At 40.6% G+C, this 21,089-nt stretch overlaps 1 protein-coding gene across 5 annotated transcripts in view; it reads right to left on the bottom strand.

Moving 5' to 3' along the window:
- Positions 1–103: 103 nt before the first annotated feature.
- SPTAN1 (spectrin, alpha, non-erythrocytic 1) overlaps positions 104–21,089 on the bottom strand; it is a 44,040-nt gene continuing 23,054 nt past the window's right edge. For 2 of the 5 annotated variants that reach the window (XM_010295110.1, XM_010295113.1), the window contains 30 exons: positions 19,495–19,542; positions 18,752–18,843; positions 18,223–18,367; positions 17,926–18,107; positions 17,647–17,746; positions 17,312–17,509; positions 17,012–17,158; positions 16,351–16,454; positions 16,051–16,213; positions 15,555–15,569; positions 13,653–13,784; positions 13,172–13,309; positions 12,726–12,830; positions 12,298–12,506; positions 11,374–11,494; positions 11,094–11,215; positions 10,403–10,535; positions 9,845–9,943; positions 9,408–9,567; positions 9,103–9,179; positions 8,733–8,942; positions 8,151–8,447; positions 7,557–7,669; positions 6,674–6,691; positions 3,426–3,480; positions 2,710–2,906; positions 2,271–2,324; positions 1,642–1,788; positions 1,129–1,276; positions 104–422 (listed from right to left, as the gene is read on the bottom strand). In XM_010295110.1, the coding sequence (XP_010293412.1) occupies positions 297–422; positions 1,129–1,276; positions 1,642–1,788; positions 2,271–2,324; positions 2,710–2,906; positions 3,426–3,480; positions 6,674–6,691; positions 7,557–7,669; positions 8,151–8,447; positions 8,733–8,942; positions 9,103–9,179; positions 9,408–9,567; positions 9,845–9,943; positions 10,403–10,535; positions 11,094–11,215; positions 11,374–11,494; positions 12,298–12,506; positions 12,726–12,830; positions 13,172–13,309; positions 13,653–13,784; positions 15,555–15,569; positions 16,051–16,213; positions 16,351–16,454; positions 17,012–17,158; positions 17,312–17,509; positions 17,647–17,746; positions 17,926–18,107; positions 18,223–18,367; positions 18,752–18,843; positions 19,495–19,542 (3,855 nt within the window). In that variant the 3' untranslated portion in view covers positions 104–296. Of the gene's footprint in view, positions 423–1,128; positions 1,277–1,641; positions 1,789–2,270; positions 2,325–2,709; positions 2,907–3,425; positions 3,481–4,768; positions 4,832–6,673; positions 6,692–7,556; positions 7,670–8,150; positions 8,448–8,732; positions 8,943–9,102; positions 9,180–9,407; positions 9,568–9,844; positions 9,944–10,402; positions 10,536–11,093; positions 11,216–11,373; positions 11,495–12,297; positions 12,507–12,725; positions 12,831–13,171; positions 13,310–13,652; positions 13,785–15,554; positions 15,570–16,050; positions 16,214–16,350; positions 16,455–17,011; positions 17,159–17,311; positions 17,510–17,646; positions 17,747–17,925; positions 18,108–18,222; positions 18,368–18,751; positions 18,844–19,494; positions 19,543–21,089 lie in introns of all 5 variants that reach the window. The other 3 variants (XM_010295111.1, XM_010295114.1, XM_010295109.1) reach the window with 2 other exon arrangements.

Here is a 21,089-nt window from a genome sequence, read left to right as displayed (position 1 = left end):
CACTTCTTCCACAGTTTTGGCTTGTAAAACACACGTACCGTGACAGCTGGAGTTTCATCCACGTAACAGTTAAATTTGCATTCAGCCATTAAACACAAGATGATGTGGTCCGACCAGTAACTTTTATTGAAGCACACTGCAATATGTTTGTTTTTCCCTACGAGTTTTAAGCTAAGCAGTTTAAAGTTACATCATAAAGTAACACTGATTATTGTAGAGCACAGAGAGACACATGCAGAGCTACAGTCAGCAAACGTGAGCATGTTCTTTGCATCTTTCAGTACTAGTGTTTTAGATCAATTCACAAAGAGTGAACGTGTAAATTCTATGTAGTCGTAGGCAGAAGGAAGTTCTCTGCCCTTGCCGTCCATGTAGGGCTTCATGTGGGAAATGCAGTAATCTGCTTGTTCCCGGGTCAGGTTCTGAAAGACAAAAATGGCACGGAGGTGAAGGGGGGCACTCTGAGGCTGCAGATGGGGCATTTACAAGAAGCCCTCCCATTCCCAGGGGCACACAGCTCAGAGCAGAAGCCAGAGCAGCGGAACTGTGCCCGGCATGGAAATGCACTGGCTGTTCGCACCATTTGGTTAAGGGTTGGAAGGTCTGACCCGAGTCTTCCCACCAAAGAGAAGACAGAACAGGTAACTGATAAGAGGAAGCAGTGCAAACTCTTTATTTCTCTGCCAGCTGGTGGGATTCAGACAGGAAAAACTTGCTGTCTTGGCAGGGCAGCGAGAGGGAGGAGACGTTCGTACTGTCTAAGCTCAGATACTCAAGTTTCTCCTTTGAACTGCTGTCTGAGAGAAACACCTCCCTCTAGTCTCACAAATGATTAAAGGAAAGCACGAGTTTCTGAGGACAGACACGGTGAAAGCACCCCCTTCCCAGGCCTTTGAGTAGCTCTTGTTTTACTCAACCTGAGTAGTTCTTTCGCAGCTAAAGCTTTTCCTCCTCCTCTATAAAGCCAAGAAAGCAACTGGGTAGGGCTGTTACCATCATCTCTGTTTGCTGCAGAGGGTAACTACCGTGATGGGAACCTCCAAGCAACTAGTGCTGGTCTTTGTTAATGGTCTATAAGGAAAAAGCCTCTGCCTGTTCCTTCCTGGTGAGCCACAAACCAGTACTCACTTGGTAGAGCTCCTCCTTGGTCACATAGGGCTTCCCCTCTGAGCTGAGGGCGCGGAAAGCGCTCTCGATCTCCTCGCTGGATTTCACATTCTCTGTTTCCCTGCTGATCATAAAGGCCATATACTCCTGCAGCGAGACGTGTCCATCCCTGCCAGTGAAACGAACAGTGTGTGAGCACTGTGGTCCCTCAATGCCTGAGCATGGCGCTTCCATGCCCTCCCGAGAGGGGCATTAAGTTTTCCGGGAGGAATGAAAGTGTTAAGGCAGGAGACACTGCCAACACTTCAAAAAAGTGAAAAAATGAAAACATCATTTTCTAAAGTGAGTTTCTTTTTCATGCATGTCAGTCTTACCATCATACTCTTTTACATGAATTGTTGTGAAAACAACCATATCCACTCCACAATACAAGTAAGCACAGCTCTTGGCCTGCAAGAGACCTTCCTGCCAACTCCCCAAAGGAGACTGATACAATATTTTGCAATATAAAAACGAAAGGTTCAACCCACGTACCTATTAGGATCTACGGTGTCAAGAATAGACTCAAACTCCGGGTCTGGCTCTCCTTCCTCAACCATAGGCAGGTCATAGCCAAGAGAGCGCAAGCAAGACTTAAACTCCTGATGATTAAGTCGTCCAGATTTGTCCTTGTCAAAGTGTCTAAAAACAAAAACAAACCCCACATTTTTAAGTATCAAATGTAGAGTACTGAAAGCTATAAAGTGGGCTGAAAACCAGAACAGATTATAACTAGTCCACTATTCTGGACAAATGACCTTGAATCAATAAATAGATCTGTCTAACATACATAAAAAGTAAGCACAAATTCTTTACTTTGCTTAAAAAGCATCCAAACTGGCTCTATTCCCAGCTGGAATTCACTGGCACTCCCAGTTCCTACACCACTGCTCCCATGCGTGTGTGTGCCCAGGAGAGCCTCTCGCACAGCTGCGCCTGCGCCCAGCCAGCAGCTCTCTGGAGGCTCTTGCCGTCTGGCAGAGATCAAAGCAGCTCAGCACAAAATTGGGCAGACAACAAAGGAGCTACAAACGGATCGGTCAGAGAATCCTGTGAACAGGAGCCATGCACGTGCCAGAAATCTCTCGCAAGCATTCCTCTGGCATGCTTTCCCTGCGACTCACTTGAACATCATGCTGAACTCCTTCAGGGCCTCCTCGGTGACTCCAGTTGTGTTCCTGAAAAGGAAGCAGCAAAGCTCGTGAACAGTTCCTAAACTGCAGAACGCTGCTGGAGTCCATCTGCCCCAAGCCAGCATCTGCATCAGAAGGTGAGGACAAATGAGCAAACAACACATTACGTCACCACAGCCCAGCAGAATAAATCAATTGCTCTAAGATCTTGTCTTTGCTAATGGCCAACAGGAGCCATTTCCAAAACTGCTAACTTCATCCCTCGGACAAGAGCCAGGAGGCGGGGGGATTTACAAGCTCACTACACCCATTTGTCAGAGCACAGGAGAGACTCATTGGCACGGACTGTGCAAGGTTTGTTTTTAGACACAGGCAGGTGTCTCCTATCTTTTACACCCCACCCAGGTTAGACACGTGGGGTAGGCAATACCGAGCTTGAATCTGCTGTTCCAGATTGTGCTGCATTCTCATCCCCAGCTGGTCAAGCTGGTCCCACTGCTGTGCCAGCCCCACGGTGCTGTGTTCTGTGTATTTGTTGTCCAAAATAAGTGCCTCTTCCATGGCTGCTCCAAGGTCCTCAATCTTCTTCAGCTGGCTCCTCATAGCTCGGATCTCCTGGTGCTTGCGCTGTTAGGAGGCAGTGAAAGAGGAGAAAAGTCAAGCAGTGCAAAAAAACCCCTTAAAAAGTTAGAACACAGGCTGGCAGGGGAGGAAGAGTTATACTCTTCTTTTTCCGCTGAGATTATATATACCTATACTGGGATTTGTAAAATAATATTAAAAACAATATTCCTCTTCATGCACACTATTGGAAACCAACAGGGCTTGCACATCAGTTCTTGAGACGACCCCCCCGCCCCCCATTATTAGGAAACGCGCTGAAAATACTGTATTGTCTCTGCCCTACCCTGCTCAGTTTAGAAAAAAGAACAGAAAGGAAAACTACATCCGAGTGTTGTGTAATGGCTTGTGATGCAAGTAGACATCGGATACATAAATAGATAATCCCAAAGATCTCTTCAGTACTCAAAATGTGTAAAATCAATTAAGATTTTGCCATATAATTACATGCATTTCCATTCCCACCCTGTGTTCCCAAGTCATCAGCTGGGAAAGGTGTTGTAGCAGCAGGTGAGCATTGCTTACTTTAGTAGCTTCCAACTGCGATTCCAGTGTTCCCGATTCCTCCACCATACAAGACCTAAACGCAGAATCACAGTGAGAGAACGCACTTATCCCGTAAAAATGGCAGGTGGGGCTTGAAATTAACAGTCCTTCCTTGAAATTAAAAGTCCTTACAGCAGTGTAATTCTCCTGTGGATATTTAAACACTGTTTTTGTGTTTTGTGTATACTGACTCATCCTATTTCAGACTGACACATGTACATCTTGTTTGATTCTTATTTCTTTATATAGTTAATTTCCAGCCCCATTTGAAAGGCAGCGTGATCAGCAGCCACACTTCATGCCAGATCCAAAGCGCCCACTTTACTGGGCCTAATGGAGTTAGAAACTTAGTGCAGTCCCACCCCGCTCCACCGTGCCCAGCACACACACGCACACACAAACTACAGGTGATTCACTGGAGATGGGCTCTATTTGCCAGTAAGGTACAGGAGCTCTACAGAGGTGTGTTATGTGGGGATAAAATGGGGTAAAAAGGCCTTGAAAACTACTGGTTTGGTTTAAAAGTAATCTTAATATGGCATAATCTCCGCAGAAAACAATAGACCTCTCCTACACAGCAGCGGGCAGTGGACAGTTGCCTTTCCTGCCCCACCTCTCCCATCCTGCACCCAGAGAAACTGAGGCACAGCCACTCCCCGCAGTCGGATTTCCGCACCGAGCTGCTTGGCACACTGCAGCCCCCACACCACCACTGTGGCAATGGTCTCCAAGATCTACTTGATATGGACTAGCTATGGACTGCTGCTTTCCCCCCCAGCCCCAAAAAATCCTGAGCAACAGAGCAACAGATTTAAGAATCTCTGTCCTTCCAACACGTATGATGAGAGCTCATACTGCACGACCTGTGCATGGACAGCAAGTCTGAGTGCTGTGCAGGTGGGCTGTCCTCTCCTCTGACTCTGTGGTATTTTAAGTTCCTAAAACTTAAGTTGCTGGTATTTAAGTCACTAAAGCTAGGTTCTCATCCCCACTGAAATCTATCCTCCTGCATGCTTTTGAGCTTCTTGAGAAGGGAATTTCAAGTGCTGAATCACTCTGTAGCAATGAAAATGCACCAAACATCTGGGCGTTTGTCACCACAGGGTTAAGGCTCAGATTCAACGCACGCCTAAAGAGATGAAGCGCACGCCCAGAACCCTGAGCAGGAAGCTGGGAACCAACCATGGAAAGGAAAGAGTCAACAGGGAAACAAACCTCCAAGCATCTCTAAGCTGTGAAAGTTAGTTGGGAGGAAAGCGAGCCTTGGAATTAAAGAGTGCACTTGAAAACCAAAGTGAGGTAGGAAAATAAGAGGAAAAAACCTTCCAGATAGATCATCCCCAACTTCATACTGATAGACACGAATGACACGACGATATGCTATGCTAGTCAAAGAAAAGAAACCAAGTAAATTCCAAAAAGGAAGAAAGAAAGAACAAACAGAGGAAAGAACACACTGAAACACGGCCACTGCAGTGGAACCACACTCCAAGCCAGCACCACCTTGCAGCAAACACAAGCAAATATTTAATGATTAAGAAAATTATTCAAATGGTGGTTGCACATACACAAAAATAATGTTATTATTTTCGTGTAAGTCTCAAAAAATTGAGTCTCACTAAGAGACAAATTGAAGTCTTGCAGTTAACTCATCTACAGATTCTTTAAAGAAATTCTTCTTCCTAAACTCCAAATTCTTCTTTCTCCCTTCCCCAAAGAAAACCTCCTCCAGGTAGCACGGGGCACACACAAGCGGCTACGGCACGCTTTGAAGCAAGGTGTATGCATGGCAACTCCTATCTCGAAACTTCGCTGAAGCTCTGCCTTCCCTCTTGCCAAGGAAGGCTCAGCACAGCCAATGCCCCTCTGAGCTAAATCTGCATTTTTCATCTATTCACGCAGCATTAAGGACAAGTTCTGCCTGGCATATCAGCAGCTTTCTGGTAATTTGTTCAACAAAAGAGCTTGGCATGGTGATCTTGAACTCTGACCCTACATCTTTTAGTAAATGGCTCCTTTCTGTTCGCTTACTCTTGGATACCAGAACTAATCTACAACACTACTTTGCAAAGGAGCAGAGAATTCAGCATCCGTTCCAGGAAAATCTGCTCAGATCCATTAAACTGTACAACAAAAATGGGGCAAATTCTTTTTATCTGGCAGAAACAGCAGAACACAAGACATTGTGATCATTACAGAGCAAATAAGAAGCACAGTTATCTGTGAAGATTCCACCCTTTTATTATGAAAAGCCTCCTCTCTCTCTGAGAAAGGCCCCTGCCTCCTCTCCAGCACTTTACACAGGGCTGACACACAGGCTTCTGCACCAGGCCCATACACTATTTGTTAGGATTTTACATTATATCTTATTACAAAGCTTCCATTGTGCTGCAGATTTTTAATACTGAAGGAAATTTAAATGGACAGACACATTCTCAGAGGGTTTGGCAGTCTGAAGACATTTAAAGCTCTTATTATTTCCTTTCTGCTTCTTGACAAATGACCAGCTTGCCTCCTTATCAGGCACTATTCCCATGGACAGTTTTAAAAACTGTTAAGTCCCATGGACTTAAAACTGCCTGCAAACCCAGGCAAGTTTGTGGGTTCATGCTGGAAGGTTTTGTTTTCTGCTATCGAGAATATAATCTTTGTGGGGCATGGTTATGCAGCAGATTAAAAAATGGGCAGTTCATATTTGCATACTACAGCTTTTTAAGACACGTAATTTCAGTAAAGCTTCTTCACAGGAATCTTCCTTCCTCCTTACTGAAAACAGTCAGTACTTTGGAGCCTTAATTGTTCTGAGAACAGTTATAATGGAAAAGTTATTTCACTAAGCAAGTGTCTGAATGCTGGAAATCTGGGAGTGTCAGTTCCAGAGGCAGACTATCCTACATTCTCTCATCTCTCATCAGATCAAGAGTCTTTTCTTGTGCAAGTCCTCAGAGAAAGCAAGAACAAAAGTTAGGATGTCCACGGTATGCCAGTGGTTACCCATTAATAATTTCTTCTGCTTTGGTTAGGAAATTGTTATGTTTCTACTAGTTTATACTTAATCTACTCCAAAATCCTGTTTCCTGTGTATGTGCACCTCGGCCACAGATTGCTCTTTTCAAATAAAAGGGGTTTCAGCACAGCTTTCAAAAGCAATGTAATGACAGAAGAAAACACACAGACAAAGCAGAACACATCACCAAATTTTTAAAGATATAAAATTCAATACTAACCCATCTAGCAGGTAAGTCCTGTAGAATGTGAAGATCCAAACATCAGGCAGCAGGACAGAGACAAGACAGTAAAAGAGGGACAGAGATTTGGGTGGGAAGCAAACATCAAAAAAGTTAAAAATCGTACTTGTATTTCAATATTTCATGAAGACACATACAGAACTATTTGTAAACACAGAGACAGAGAATCACAGGATTACATGAAAACAGAACTTACCTCCTCTGAACCACAGCCAGAGGGTGTCAGAATTGGCTAATAGCACTGTCTGAGCACGGTTATCTCTGTTTTCTAGAAACATGCTCTTCAGTTGACTGCAATTCTCGACCTTGAGATTTTTTATTTCTAATGCAATTGTTAAATCTTTACTCCCTCTCCCTAGGCAAGGATATTATTAGACAGCACTCTGGGTAAGTAATTACAAAGTAGCCTTAAGCTTTTTTAACAGCTCTTTCTCTATTGAAATTCTAGTGAGATTTCTAATATACAGTATTTAGAATTACAATCAATACAAAAGGAGCATTAACAGACACACCACTGGCACTTCACACAGTCTGCTTCGAGCTATTTGTTCCCCACCCTGCAGCTGTACTGCAGACTAGTTCAGGAATGACTGCAGAAGAGTGAAGCCCTGGATAACTGGAATTACTGCTGGCAAATGAATTCAGAAGCAGAAACATTTTTGAAGTCTGATGTTTCAGGGCTTTCCTCTTCCCTGTGGCTAAAAGGGCCTCCCTCAAATCCCTACAGCTGAAAATGAACAAGTCCCGAATAGCTGTTTGTCAGCAGGAGATATTTACAACTTAGACCAAAGAGGTGTAGGATGGATACAACTATTAGCTGAGAAATTCTCTAAGGGCAGCTCCTTGGGAAGACAAACTATACCTGGTCTCCTGAATCCACTGATGGAAAGCATTAGCATGCTGAGCAAATTCCTGGCGCAATTTGTCATTTTCTTCCTGCCTTCGCTGTTCCTTCTGCAGCTCCAATTCACGTTCCTGAGAAATGAACAAAAATAATTTAAAACAGACAAATAATGTGATTGCCCTTATCCTGTAATAAAAAGCAAAAACAAAGAGCTGCATGCCAGAACAGTTCTGATGCTCAAAACAAGACTGAGGGCTCAAAGAGTGTCCTGGATATCTAGACAAAATCATCTCAGATGACAACTCAGAACATTCCTACAGAAGTCTTGAGAACTGGAATTGAACCAGCAGTTACTTTACTGCATAACACAGACAGTAAACATTTTACAGTTAGGAAGTGAGGGACATGTGCTTTGTCGTTTGAAAGACTGCCAATGGAAGACCATGAAAACAAGTTTGCAGTCAATGGAATTTTTTGTTTTCCTTACAAATTTTGAGATATTTCCATCTGCAGTACAGTGACAAACTCCTGTACTGATTATCTTGGAGGACAACTTTCAGGGAAGACTCCAAAGGTCATAAACCCTGAAAAGAGTCTCTCTCCCTGACTTGCCTTGATAATTTTCTGCAGATTCCTCCAGGTTTCTTCAAGAGCCTCCATAGTAAACCAAGTATATGGGTTGGAGGCTACACGGAAGCTCTTGATCTGGCGATCAAGCTCTGCCAGCTGATTGAAGTCAGCTTGGGCAGAACTAAGGGAAGAACGGAAGGCATCATGAGCTTCTCGCAGTGCTTTGATTTCTTCCAGTGAGTTACAGCGCACAGGATCTGTCAGGTCCTCTTCAGCATTCTCAAACCAACTGTTGAAGGCAGACGCTTTCTTTGCAAAAGTCAGGAACAGATCCTCAACCTTGAAAAGAGAAAACAAGCCAGTTCTTTAGTTCAGTTAGGCAGTAATGCAAATATTCCGTATGAGTTAATCTGGAATTAACTTGCATCAGTGATGGTTTGCCTGCCTTTCTCATTTTTATTTCTTGCAAACATCTCAAATTCTTAAGACAAGTCTCCAGGATCTCCATAATCATTAGCTGCAAATAAAAAAGCTGCAGAAATTGCAAGCATTGTAGTTTTTTGTTTTGCTTTGTTTTCAAGAACAACAATTAGATTTTTGTAGTCCCATAGTTTGGCCACTCACCTTTCTGAAATGCTCCTGAGCCTCCAAGAGTTTCTTTTTCCTGGCAGCAGAATTAGCGAGTAGCTGATTCCAGCGTTTCATCAAGGAAGCATGCCGGGCCTCAATGGCCTTTGATTGGATATGTTTGGCTGCTAGTAGCTGGTCTTTCAGAGCAGTGATGTTCGCAATTCCCTCCTGCTGGAAAGCCTGAAGCCCAGCATCAAAGGTTTCCTGAAGCATTAAAAAAAAAGAACAAAATATTTTAGATTGTGTTTTTATTTAACCATTCTGATACCCTGCATATATTTCAAACATAAATACCACATCCTTGTGTACTGCAGAAGAGTTCACTTGTTCTCTCCATCACTTATGGGGCCGGATTAGTACTAACCTGTTTGGTGAGTAGTGTTTGCACAGAAGAGAGGTCACGTCCATAATCATCTGTCTTCAGACTGTTTTCCTTCTCACCTGGAAAATGAAAAAAATTCAGTAAAAATACCAACCTCTATCTCAGTTGTTCCCTCTGTTCCAAATTAGGCTACCCCAAAAGCATAAATCAGGTATAGTACTGCTGATTGCTTTGGGTTTAGATCTGCTCATTACAACAACAAATGAGAAGCTATGTGAGATATTTTGAAACGATGGAGCATTTCAGTTTCTTTGTGACAGGGTACCGTGCCCCAATGTAGAACATACCTATCCATGACTCCACTACATCTGCTTTCCAGTTGAACTGGAGGAAGGCAGAGTTCTCATCCAGTTTGGCTTTCCTCTGAGCTGCTGCTTTCTCCAGATCTGACACCTTGCCTCTGAGGCCCTTCATCTTGGCAGTAATGTTCTCCTCATGGTGATTGTTCTACATGACAGGAGGAAAAAAAAATGCACGCCATATCATGTTAAGGTTGTCCAAGGTATCCAGTATGTCGGTGACAGACCAAGGACTTCAGCTGAAAGATTTTGTCCAAAAAATAGCTTTGGAAGCAGTTAACACCAACATCTTATTCAGCCACAAAAAATGAGTAAGAGCTCTTTTCAGAGATGACCAATCAGTCCTCAGAGAAGAGTAAGCCTACGTGGACATGAAAATGTCCTGGGTAGCTTTTGAAGGTTTTTCATTACCAGTTCATGCTCACCTTTTTAATGAGATCTTCTCCGTTAGCACAAACATCATTCACTCTGTCTTTGTGAACAGTAAAATCAGTCTCAAATGCTTCGTGCTTTTTCAGCAAGCCCTGCAAATCCGAGACACAGTCACTTTTTAAAATAATTTCTCACCACTTATTAAAATAAAATAAAAAACAGGAAGAATTTATTGTTATAAATCAGCTAGCATAAGCTTTTTCTAACAGCAACTATTAATCTTAGCTGGTTAGCACATCTTGCTGTTTTTCTGTGGACACAGGGAGACTGATACTGACTTCCAATGTAACTTCAGACATTTGATTTAACCAGGACTGCCCATCGGAGGTCAAGAGATGCAAAGCTACACCAAATTGCAAGTCATTTCTACGGGAAATAACATACTTGGGGTGCTTTTATAAAATGAATTCATGTTTTTGTTACAATGTAGGCCTTCCAAAGGAACACATGATAACCTCTAAATTGGAAAGACAGTTAAAGAAAAAGTTTGTTAAAGCTCTAACCAACAATAATGCAACAAGAACAACAAGAGTTGACAACTTTCTCCATACCTGGATAGCAGCAAGTGTGTCCCCATAATCCTCGCTGGCTACCAATGTCATTTTCTCATTGATCCAGGCTTCTTCTTCTTCCACATTTGCTACGAACTGCTGGTACTCCAGAGACTCCTCTAGGCGCTGCCCCCTGTATGGGAAAAGAAAGGTAAAATTAGTCACAGTGTTGCTTTATGGCTTTTAGACGTAAGATGTAAAAACAAGTTATAGCAGCAGAAAAGCTAAGAATGTGCAGAGACTGAACCCTAAACACACAATCATTCACACTTCACTTCTCCAGCAGCAGACCGCAATGTCTACAGCTCTATAAACTCATTAGGCCACAAAGCCTGCACCTACTGAAGGACTAAAATGAATAATTTTCTCCCAACAGCTTCTATTCAGAAAAACATCCTGGTAGTGGATTAAAGCCAGTTAATTTCAAGCCTATGGCTTCCAATTGGTACAAGAAAAAGCTAAAGACAGCATACCTCAAAAAAACCCACTCATGTTTCTACTGAGGAACACTATCACTAAAACTCTTTTCAACAGTCTCTTAGAGTTTGTCATCAGTAATATGTGCTATCACATCATATTATGGACTTACGACCCACATCCTAAAACCCTGAAATTGAGTAGATCTGGTCATTACGAGTCCACGTAACTGTTTTAATTAACACTGAATTTTAGAAAAACATGTCTTACACACCTAGCAGCTGCCAACTGCTTTAACTCTTTCCAGTGATCCACAAACTGAGCCAGTCTCTGCTGTATCTCCTCCTTTCCAATTGTGTTATCATCTGAAAGCTTCTTACCAGTGTCTAGAACACCCTGCAAAGCAGAGAAACACACAGTTAACGGAACATCACTTGCTCTCTTGTTATGCACTCTTATTTGGATTCCAACAAACCTATTGCTGGCTTTCATATTTGCCACAAACACGCAAGATGTTAATTCTAGAGAAATTTGTCAAGGAGAGGGACATTTACCTGAATAGCAGGTTCATGGGCAGCTAATTCTGCTTCTAAGCGCTTGTGCTTTTTTCTAAGGTTCTGCACACCGGTTAGGTCTCTGCCGTAGTCCTCTGAGCTAACCAACAGTTTCTTCTCTCTGAATTCAAGAGGGAAAAGAGAAAATTTGAACATTATTTCTATAGGTCAAACCTGACAAAGAAAAAAAAAATTGGCTGCAGATAAGGAAATGCTCTGCATAGCACAAAAATCTTGGATGTAAAAAATTGTGTACGTGAGTTATCAGCAAACAGCAGCTGGCACCTGGCAGCACATTCAGGCGTAACGTGTGGGAGGAAGGAAAGAAGGCGAGAGAGGGCCTATCATTTCTTTCTGAAGGACAGAGTTTCTCTGTACCGTTTTCTTTCTAAAAAGATAGATACCTTTTGTAAAGTTTACCTTGCTTTTGTCCAATTTTGGTTTTTTATTTTACAAGCATTAAAAAAAAAAGTGCTCTAATTTGAATTATTTCTGTCAGGCTCACTTCCTTCCTTCCTCCCAAGATACTAATGACAACAGGGAAAGAGCATTTGATTAATTACTACAAATGGCTAGAATAAAAAGTAAGGTTTGGATTTTTGCTAGGAGTTTTCCCCAAAAGACTAGAGTCAAGTTTCTGTTATCTGGTCCAGGTCTAAAGAGCATTGCTTTTTCCAGTGCAGAGCTTTCCTTCTTGGGGTTTGACCAAAGAAAACCGTAGATGAGAAGCCACACCCAAACTAGTGCTGAAGCCATTTTGAATATAGTTTCCCTTGAATGGGGGACAAAGGTGATTTCTTGTACAGGCACATACTTGTGGAAAAGGCAAGTTATAAAATCATACTACAGACTATCAATGTTGTTAGAAAGCTGGTTGTAAGCACGTTCCCCTATGCCACAGCCTTCAATTTCCAAAATACACACTTGATCCAAGACTCCTCATCATCCATATCACGGAAAAACTGATGCAAACGGTGGGACTCGTTCAGCTTTGCACGGCGGGCAGCTGCCATGCTCTTAATCCTCTGAAATCGTCCATTAATGGTCTCACGTTTATCCTTTACTTGGGATGTATCGAAAGCGCTGCTGGTCATCAAACTGTCAGCCTGACTGTTCAGGTCCTTCAGACGATCCTGTAAACGTGGGTGAAAGTGAGTGAATTGCTTGGGTCTCATTTCTGTGTTTGTTAATGTCAGTATAAAAATCATAATCTGACTGCTGTGCAGAGTTACAGTTTTTATTAAGAAAACGTGTTTCAACAAGTATATGACTGCAGCATGTATTGAAGCGGTATCTGTAGAATTTGCTGATTACTATGATTTATCTTCCAAAACTGAAAGAGAAAGCAATACCTCATGAGCAGATATATCAGCTTCCAGTAATTGGTGTTTCTTCAGGAGGTTGTTAACTGATGCCAAGTCCTTGCCATAGTCTTCAGATGCCAACAAAGCCTCCACCTGGAGGTAGGGAAGTAAAAGGGGATGGAGAACACATTGTGTTTTCACAAAACCCTTGAAATAATAATGTCTTTAAACTGTGCAAATTAATTCTCTTCTCAATTTTCTACAGTGTGGATAAACCTTCGCCTCATCACCTGTTTAATTCCTAACAGATTCTATGCAAATAAACCTTATTGTTTATAAATAATAACATAAAAACATCCACAAGATTTTTAGTCGTAATAAATCTAGACTTGCTCAAAGGTGGACTGTCCTCCACAAAATCTAACATCAGCAAAGGGAATAAAAAAATTTTTAAAAAACAAGTCTTGCAAGTAAGTAATCCCAATCTCAGTTACCTCTGAAAGCCAGAAATCAAAGTCCTTGATTCCAGTATTGAAATTCTGTTGCTTATTAGCTTCTTTCAGTTTCTGGCTCTTCTCTGCTGATTTCTGTACCAGGAATTGCCATTGGTCAGCCAGGGCAGCTAGGCGTGCCTGTTATAAAAGGGAAAAGAGAAATGCTACAAACTAAAAACATACGTTCTGATAAATGCAAAACCAGAATATGGTGCAAGTTTGGCTGTTGATTCCAGACAGTCACTATTTCACGCTGCCTAGCTCTAGTTCAGTTCAACTTTTAGATCCCACTCATAGGATCAGAAAACTTCTCACCCTTGAGAACGAAGCAGAATGATTAACCCGATTTCTACTGCATAGTTGAAATAGAAAAGCTTCTATGAAACAAGATTGGTTTTCAAGGGACACTCTCCTCCCTCAGTTATCCAAACAGTTCTCAAGGCAAAAACTAAGCAAATCTTCTACAACTTGTTGCATCTACCTTCACAGCATCCTCACTGCCAGCACATGCTCCTCTTTCAATCAGCGAGTTCCCCATATCAATGACTCCGCGGATCCGATCTGCATTGGCATGGAGCTCAGCTTCAAAGGCTTGGTGTTTCTGGTGTTTGCTCTGAATATGACAAAACAAAAACTGTTAGAAGTGTGGACAAAGGGCTCCTAAATTGTTCTCATGGGCTGAGAGGAGAGCACAAGAGCTGTCTACACACATGAAGAGGTTTGTATATAGGCTGATCTGAAGAAGTTCTCTCTCTCAGTAAGAATACTTACTGCTCACTCAAATAGTAACTTTCGTTAATCTGAGTAACCATCAAGCTTTGACCTAACAAAACTTTCTGTGAGCTGATATATACAACTCGGGCAACATCATCTGCATTTTATAGATGCAACATTCCTCGCATTAAGCTTAGCTCAAGTAATGCCTTCTCATTTTCAAAGCCATCACCTTTGAAAAGCAGCAATTATACACACCGTAAGCAGAAGCACAGTAGATCATCCTTTCTACTTCTACAGTAATTTCACAAAGTTCTATTTCCCTTCCTAATCTATAGAGGATTAAAAGAAATCACTGCTGCAGCCCATCTGCTTTCTGCACAGTTTTGATATTAGTCAAAGTCATACACGGCCCCATTATATACTAAAATCATTAATTAACAACCAAAAACTCTATAAAAATAACTGAATTATTTGTTTAAAAAATTCCTCTGCTGAGTTGAGAGCACCATGAGAACAACAGGAGCCTTGGTGTGGGAGGAAGTATGCAGTTCTCATATATACATGATCCATCCACCCACCAGGAAGTTAACAATAGCGCAAAAATGACAAGACAGAATTTACAAGTATTAACTGGAAATGCTAGTAACATTGGACGTAGGTATACAATGCCCTGAGAGAATGGAATGCAGGGGGAAATGTTAGATTAAAAATAAAAGATGGAAAATACTATAGCGCTGGCATGAGAAATTCTGCATGAACTGCTTTATTTTGAGAACTGTTAATCCTGAATACTGAGATTATATAAACACATATCCTTCAAAGTTAGATTTAACAATATGTAAAAATTCAATTAAAAAAGGTACCAATTGCATATAATTACCATGACAACAAATCCCAGACAAGCCTTTTTGGTTTAAGATAAAATTCGGATTTTTTTTTCAACTAAAAATATAAAAATTTAATGTACGAGAGCCTAAAGTGACAAACAATGATTCTTTCCTTTCTTACTCTAGTTAGCTTCCCCTTTCTTTGTTCTGTCTTCTCCTTCCATATATCCTCATTTTACTCCTTGGATTCTTGCAAGTCCTGTCAGCTTTCCATCTGGTACGTATCTTAGTTAATAATATAGTAGTAGTGTTCCTTCTATTTTATTCCCTCCTATGCTACTGCTGCAAGAACTAAGCCATCTAGGTCTATTTTATTGAATCTTCCATCTTAAGCACTTGATTCTACAAGTGCAAGCTAACAGAGTTGGCATTGTGTGTCATGCGTGAAATCATCACCACTCTAGATCCGGTCAGGAGGATGACAGGCCCAATAGCCAAATTTCTGAAAAAGGAGGATAGAAACCCATTTTTCTAGGGCCTAACTCCCAGAAAACCCCACCAAACTACATCACTAATGCACCACAAATTAAACAGATCATGCAGAAGACCTGCAAAACGAACACATAAATAAATGATGCTGAATAGGCATTAACAAAAAAGCCACAACCATAACATGAAGACCAATAGCTGCACCTGGATGTAGGTCAAGAACTAATAGAAAACAAAGAGATTGCATGAACTGATGGATGGAGCAACAGACTGCAACCAGACCTTGTGCTCAAACATAAGCTATACAAAGAAAACAAATTCACATACCAGGGCTAGTCCAAACTACTTACCAGCAGTTTGGAAAGCTATAAAACAGATTGAGAGAAGTAGTTCAGTGCATTCATACTACTTCATAAACCCATATTAAAACATAAGAGGTAACTTTAATTAATTATTCCTTAATACTGAAAAATAAACGAGACTTCACATTTTAGAACATAAGACAGAAATGAGACCCAAGAACTCAATTTCCATATTTTATTACCTAGATGCTGTGAGAAAGACAGAATAGCTACTTAAGCGTTACTTCAGGAAACTTGCTGCTGCAGATACTTCGTATCTTATTAATTACATGCATCAATAATTACCAAGTAAGTTCTATTTTGGGTCTCCTTTCATGCATAATGTAACTTCCATTTTCTCCTTAAGGGAAACCATGTCCAACATGGTGTATTATTCTGTAATCGCTGAACAAGAATTCCTGAGCATATTTTTTCAAACCAGAGTGTGCTGCTTTGAAAAGTTAAAATTTGTATTTCGTTTTTTTGAGCTGAGAATCATATTTACCTGGATATTTGTGGGATCCTTATATGACTCATCACTTGCAGTTTGGAGCTTTTCACTGATCCAAGCTTCTATTTCATCCACATCACGACTGAACTGCTGGAGTGTCTGAGATTCTCCTAGCTTCGATCTCTTTTCAATCATTTGAGCTTTCAGACGAAGCCACCTGTATGCAATTAAATACACATGTTGAATGAAAAACTAGGACTGCACACAGCATCACATTTAACAGCTACAAGATGCTGCCGAAGAGCATTCTCTTTCAGTCGGTATCTTCATCCCATCTAACAGGGCCATACTGACCTGTCCAGAACCTCATTGCGCCTGTTAGCAATGACTCCTTTTGCATAATGATCGGCATTGATCAGCTGGTCGGCAAAAGACTGTAAGACAGCAATTTTCTCCTCCTATTAAAAACAGAAGCCATAAGTTAGAACTGTGGTTCCTTAAAGTCAAGTAATGAGCAGGGTCTGGAATGGAACAAGACTTTTTTGCCTTCTTTAAATATACATTATTGTAAACTTCACCCTCCCCAGACTATGAAGAAAGTCTGTCTTCTACAGGACTGGAGAGTTCAACTTCAGAACATCTTTCACCTGTGCCACTTAGGAAAAAAAGTATCTTTTGGACTTCAAGCTATAGCAGTACAATCTCTCAAGAAAAGGAGGCAGCTTTGTGTTACAAGAAACTGAAAATATACCTTTTTCTGTTGTAAGAAAAAAAAAATCCATTTCAAATCAGCAAGAGATTTACACAAATACATGCCACTATTCCTACACTGTTTGTAGGCGGTGAAATACATTCCTATCTGCATTAGCCACTTCTAAGCTTCTGCTGCAGATCCCAAATGGCTGAATATTTAGAACTGAACTTCAGAAGCCATACATGGTAGTAACTTCTTTTGCTAATAATCTGCAAAAGAAAAACGAAACTATTTTCCCCTTACTTCAGCCTCACTCCTCACCTGAACATTGATTGCCTTATCAAAATCTTCATGTTTTTTGATGAGTGCCTCCACACTGTCTAAGGAATCTCCTTTATCTTCTGTATTTAGGAAAGCCTCTCGGGCAGCCATCCAGTTTTCAGCTTGTTCACAGTCCCGATGAAACAGCTAGGGAGAAAAAAAGACTCCAAAGCATGAGAAAGACAGACCAAAAGCACTGCTCATCACTGTGAAAAAATAAAGTTTCTTATGAAAGGAAGAATTATTTTTCTTTTTAAAAATGCAGCATTTTTTAATTTTAAAATTTTTAAACTACAGAACCTGTAGTTCTAGGCACTGGTCTAACATCATTCTGCGCTGGACCCAGGCCTTCTCTAGGTCTGTCCGTTCTTGATCTAGGATATCCAGTTTCTCCTTGATCTCTGGGCTGGCATAGTGTCCATGAGCCAGAAGTTGTTGTCCAAACTGTTCAAATGCCTGGAAAGTGCCAGCCCTTGCATCTATTTCAGTGCGGTGTTCCTGCAAGGTACAGAGATTAGTTTTTAAATAAATAGACAGCAGAGCTGGAACTGATCTACTTTCGGAACTCTAAATAGAAAGTGTCAGAAAAAGAAACATTTGTTCATGTTTATGATACACACTTATCTTCCACATACCTGGTGCCTTTCCAATAAAGCTTCAGCTCCAGTCACATCCTTTGCAAGTTCATCTGAGGAGACCAGGCCCCGGATTCCATTGATCCAAGACATAAGGTCCCTGTGAACACAAATTATTAGAGGGTTTTCCCCTCCCTCCATTGAAATAAGCTAGAACAGGAAAAACAGTCCTTTTTTGAACCCTCCCCAGAAATATCCCCACGGAACAACACACCATATATACTTCACTAATGATGTATCAGACAGATGAATCGGGGCGGAGCGGGACAGCATCCTTACCTGAAGTCACTGAGAAAACGCTGCAGGTCATGAGAATCTCCAAGCTTCTCTTTGCGCTGGTCAGCACGTTTTCCCAGACTGTTCCAAGCCTGATTCAACTCAGTACATTTTTCTTGGAGATCTTCAGCAGATTCTGGATGTGACTGGATCAGACGCTGGGCAGTTTCACCAAGAGAATTCACCTAGAATCAAAGAAAGCGAAACAAAAACAATGAAGAAAAAAAGAATCTTTTCTATAGTTCAATAATTTCTGCTAGATAAAAAGAAAGCTTTTGGTTTTGTCCTCCTTAACCTCACCTTGTCTCCAAGAGCTGCCAAGTCTCTCTCAAAGCCTTCGTGTTTGCGCTGCAGAGCCTGCACACTGGCCAAATCATGTCCATAGTTGTCTGTATTTAATGCTTGATTCTTCTCCTCTATCCATTCTTTCGTTTCATCAGCATCTCTGATTTGAGTGAAGGGAAGGCAAAAAGAGAATTAAAATGGAGATCATACTAGGATCTGCATTATGTAGAAGGTCACCGATTTCCAGAGCAGCTCACAGAGTTGATGCATCTACTAAATTATTTCCCAAGATGACACGAACGAACTTTGGCAAAACAGTAGCCCAGACCTCCCAAGCCTGCAGCAATTCCATGCTTTCATGTTAACAAGTCTTTTTGTTTCTAGGAAGAATATAAAGAATTCTTTTTGGACCACCAGTGGTCTTACTTCCACTGAACAAGCTGGCGGTTGAAATATGATAAAAATAGGTCCCACTATCTTTTAGAACTCTTAATAGACAAAGCATTTTACTGAATTAAGACCAGATATGATACAAACACCTCACCTGTGGAATCTCTGGACCTCATGGGCACTGCCCAAGAGCTGGCTTCGCTCCTCTGCTAATTGCTGCAGAGATCTCCAGCGTTCATTCAGTTCCTACAAAAGCAACAAGAACACCCCACTGATATTGCAGACCACAGTTTTACTGCATTAACCAGGAAACTCTCTGCTGGACTAACTGAAGCTTTATGATGTTAAACAGAAAATTTTAGTAACCAGAAACATCTTGTTCACTATGCTTATCCGCACTGTCTTCATTTTGCTGACATTTGCAAACACGCCAACAACCCCTTCCGCATGTCCATTCTTAGAGGCTTTATTTCAGGGGTCTCCTGAGAATACTACCAGCAATACTGGAACATTTCCTACAATAGCTATGCTTTTTTCTTTTATAGTATATAAACTTCATTAGGCATCAATAAGATAAATGAAAAGTCAAGACTAGCCTTTCACTACAGGTGAAGGTTACTATACTCTGCTTAATTCCAGAAGAATGCACAAATTCAAGCATCCTAGTTAAATAAAATCATTTTAAGGGTTTCCCCTTAGGTTGAAAAACAAATGATTTTATGTATATACTAAGATATTGACGTAACCTGAAAAGCAAATGCTGTGTATGTCAATACTACTTTCAGTAAGTTCATGCAAAAGGATTTATAGAGTAATGAAAGACAAAAACTTGGGGAGGGGGTGTAAAAAAAAAAATTCTCAGCTTTTAAATCAGCTCAGAAAAAGTTGTATTATTACCTTGATTGAGTTAAAGGTTGCCACTGTGTGTACCATCAAACGTGCAGACTGTATGAAAAGGCAGAAAAAAAATGTAGCATTAAAGTTAACTCTAACCAATCACAGCCAAAATCAGACTGAAAGAAAACTCCTTAAAAATCCATAATGACTTGACCTTGGTCGAAAACTCAGACTTTGTAAAATACAACTACAAAATGCAGGAAGAAAGAAACACCCTAAGTTTTACAACTTTCAATGAAAACTGTTGAATCCTTCCATTTTTATACGCTACTTTAGAACAGTGTTTTGAACACACTGTTGTTTAAGATGAAAGAGAGAAGCAAACTAAGAAAATCAATGCAAGTAAATTACAAAAGCAACTAAGAATAATGAGTTGCAATACCTAAGGCATTACAGCTCAGAGTAAGAATAGTTAGAAATGTACAAGTGAGTACTACCACACAAGTGTAAACTGAAACAAACAAACAGTCTTAAGAACAGAAAAGAGAAGTTTTAAAGGCCACATTCAATAAGTGAATTAAAAACTCCCAAACGCTTAGTCATAGGGACAAAAAAAAAAAAAAAAAAAAAAATCACCCAAATGGTTTAACTCCTGAGTTTTTTGCAAAATCAGCTTAGCATTTAATTCAGATATTTCTAGATCATCAAAATTGGCGAAGGTTAACTAGAAAAATAACGACCAATTCCCTCCAATATGCAATCTACTTTTCTGACAGTGATGGATTACTTGCAAAATTAATCCCTTTGCACATATGCACGGAGAAGAACTTATAGTTTGCTAAGTTACTATGAAACTGTTAGCATTCGCTGTACATGTGTACCATCTGTGCAAAACAAAAAAATTTTTAAAAGCACCAATTCTTGTGGACATGGCTGCATTTTCTACAATGCAGTCAATATTTTGCACACATTTCTGTTTTTCCCACATTCACACAGCTTAAAAAGATGTACAAGCAGCTTTAAGTCTAAGAGGGTGTATGTAAGACATGACACATGGGAATGAAATATTGTAGAGAAAAACACAATGTGGGATAATGTCAAAAATATTCAAGATATTTCTGTGCATCAGCAGCAGCATCAGCTATTCCATTGTAAGCCCGTAATGAATGGAGAAAGGCTCCTTCTAACTAGTGTAGAAAATGAGCTAGAGATGAGCAATGGAAGACAAAGATACTGCTATACACATACAACATATTCCTTACTAAGGGAATATTGATATAAATGGCTTTGACCTTCAGGAATAAAAACATTTCTTTCTGCTCGCTACCATAAAAAAGAACTCATACTAAGTGAACAGAGAGTAGTGCACATATAGTGGCCATGTAATACCTAAAAACACTGGTATAAAAACTGGATTCAGTCTTAATGGTACAAGCTCAAAACAAAACGGAGTTTTGCAGCAGAAGGGTAAAAAATGGACTGTCGGCAACTTTGGCTAGAGTAATTCTGTTGGAAACCTATCTCAGTTATTCTAATAATTATACCTGCAAATAGAGAGCTGACATAGTTACTTGACTTTGCCTAGATGGCTTTTATTTTTAAAAGAAGGAGCAGTACCAGTATGACATCTTTATGTATTGACAGAACCTGTATGC

This window comes from Phaethon lepturus, unplaced genomic scaffold (genome assembly GCF_000687285.1).
Source record: "Phaethon lepturus isolate BGI_N335 unplaced genomic scaffold, ASM68728v1 scaffold14119, whole genome shotgun sequence".
Taxonomy (NCBI): domain Eukaryota; kingdom Metazoa; phylum Chordata; class Aves; order Phaethontiformes; family Phaethontidae; genus Phaethon; species Phaethon lepturus.
The sequence above is the reverse complement of the archived record's forward strand: the minus strand, read 5'-3'. Positions and strand labels throughout refer to the sequence as shown.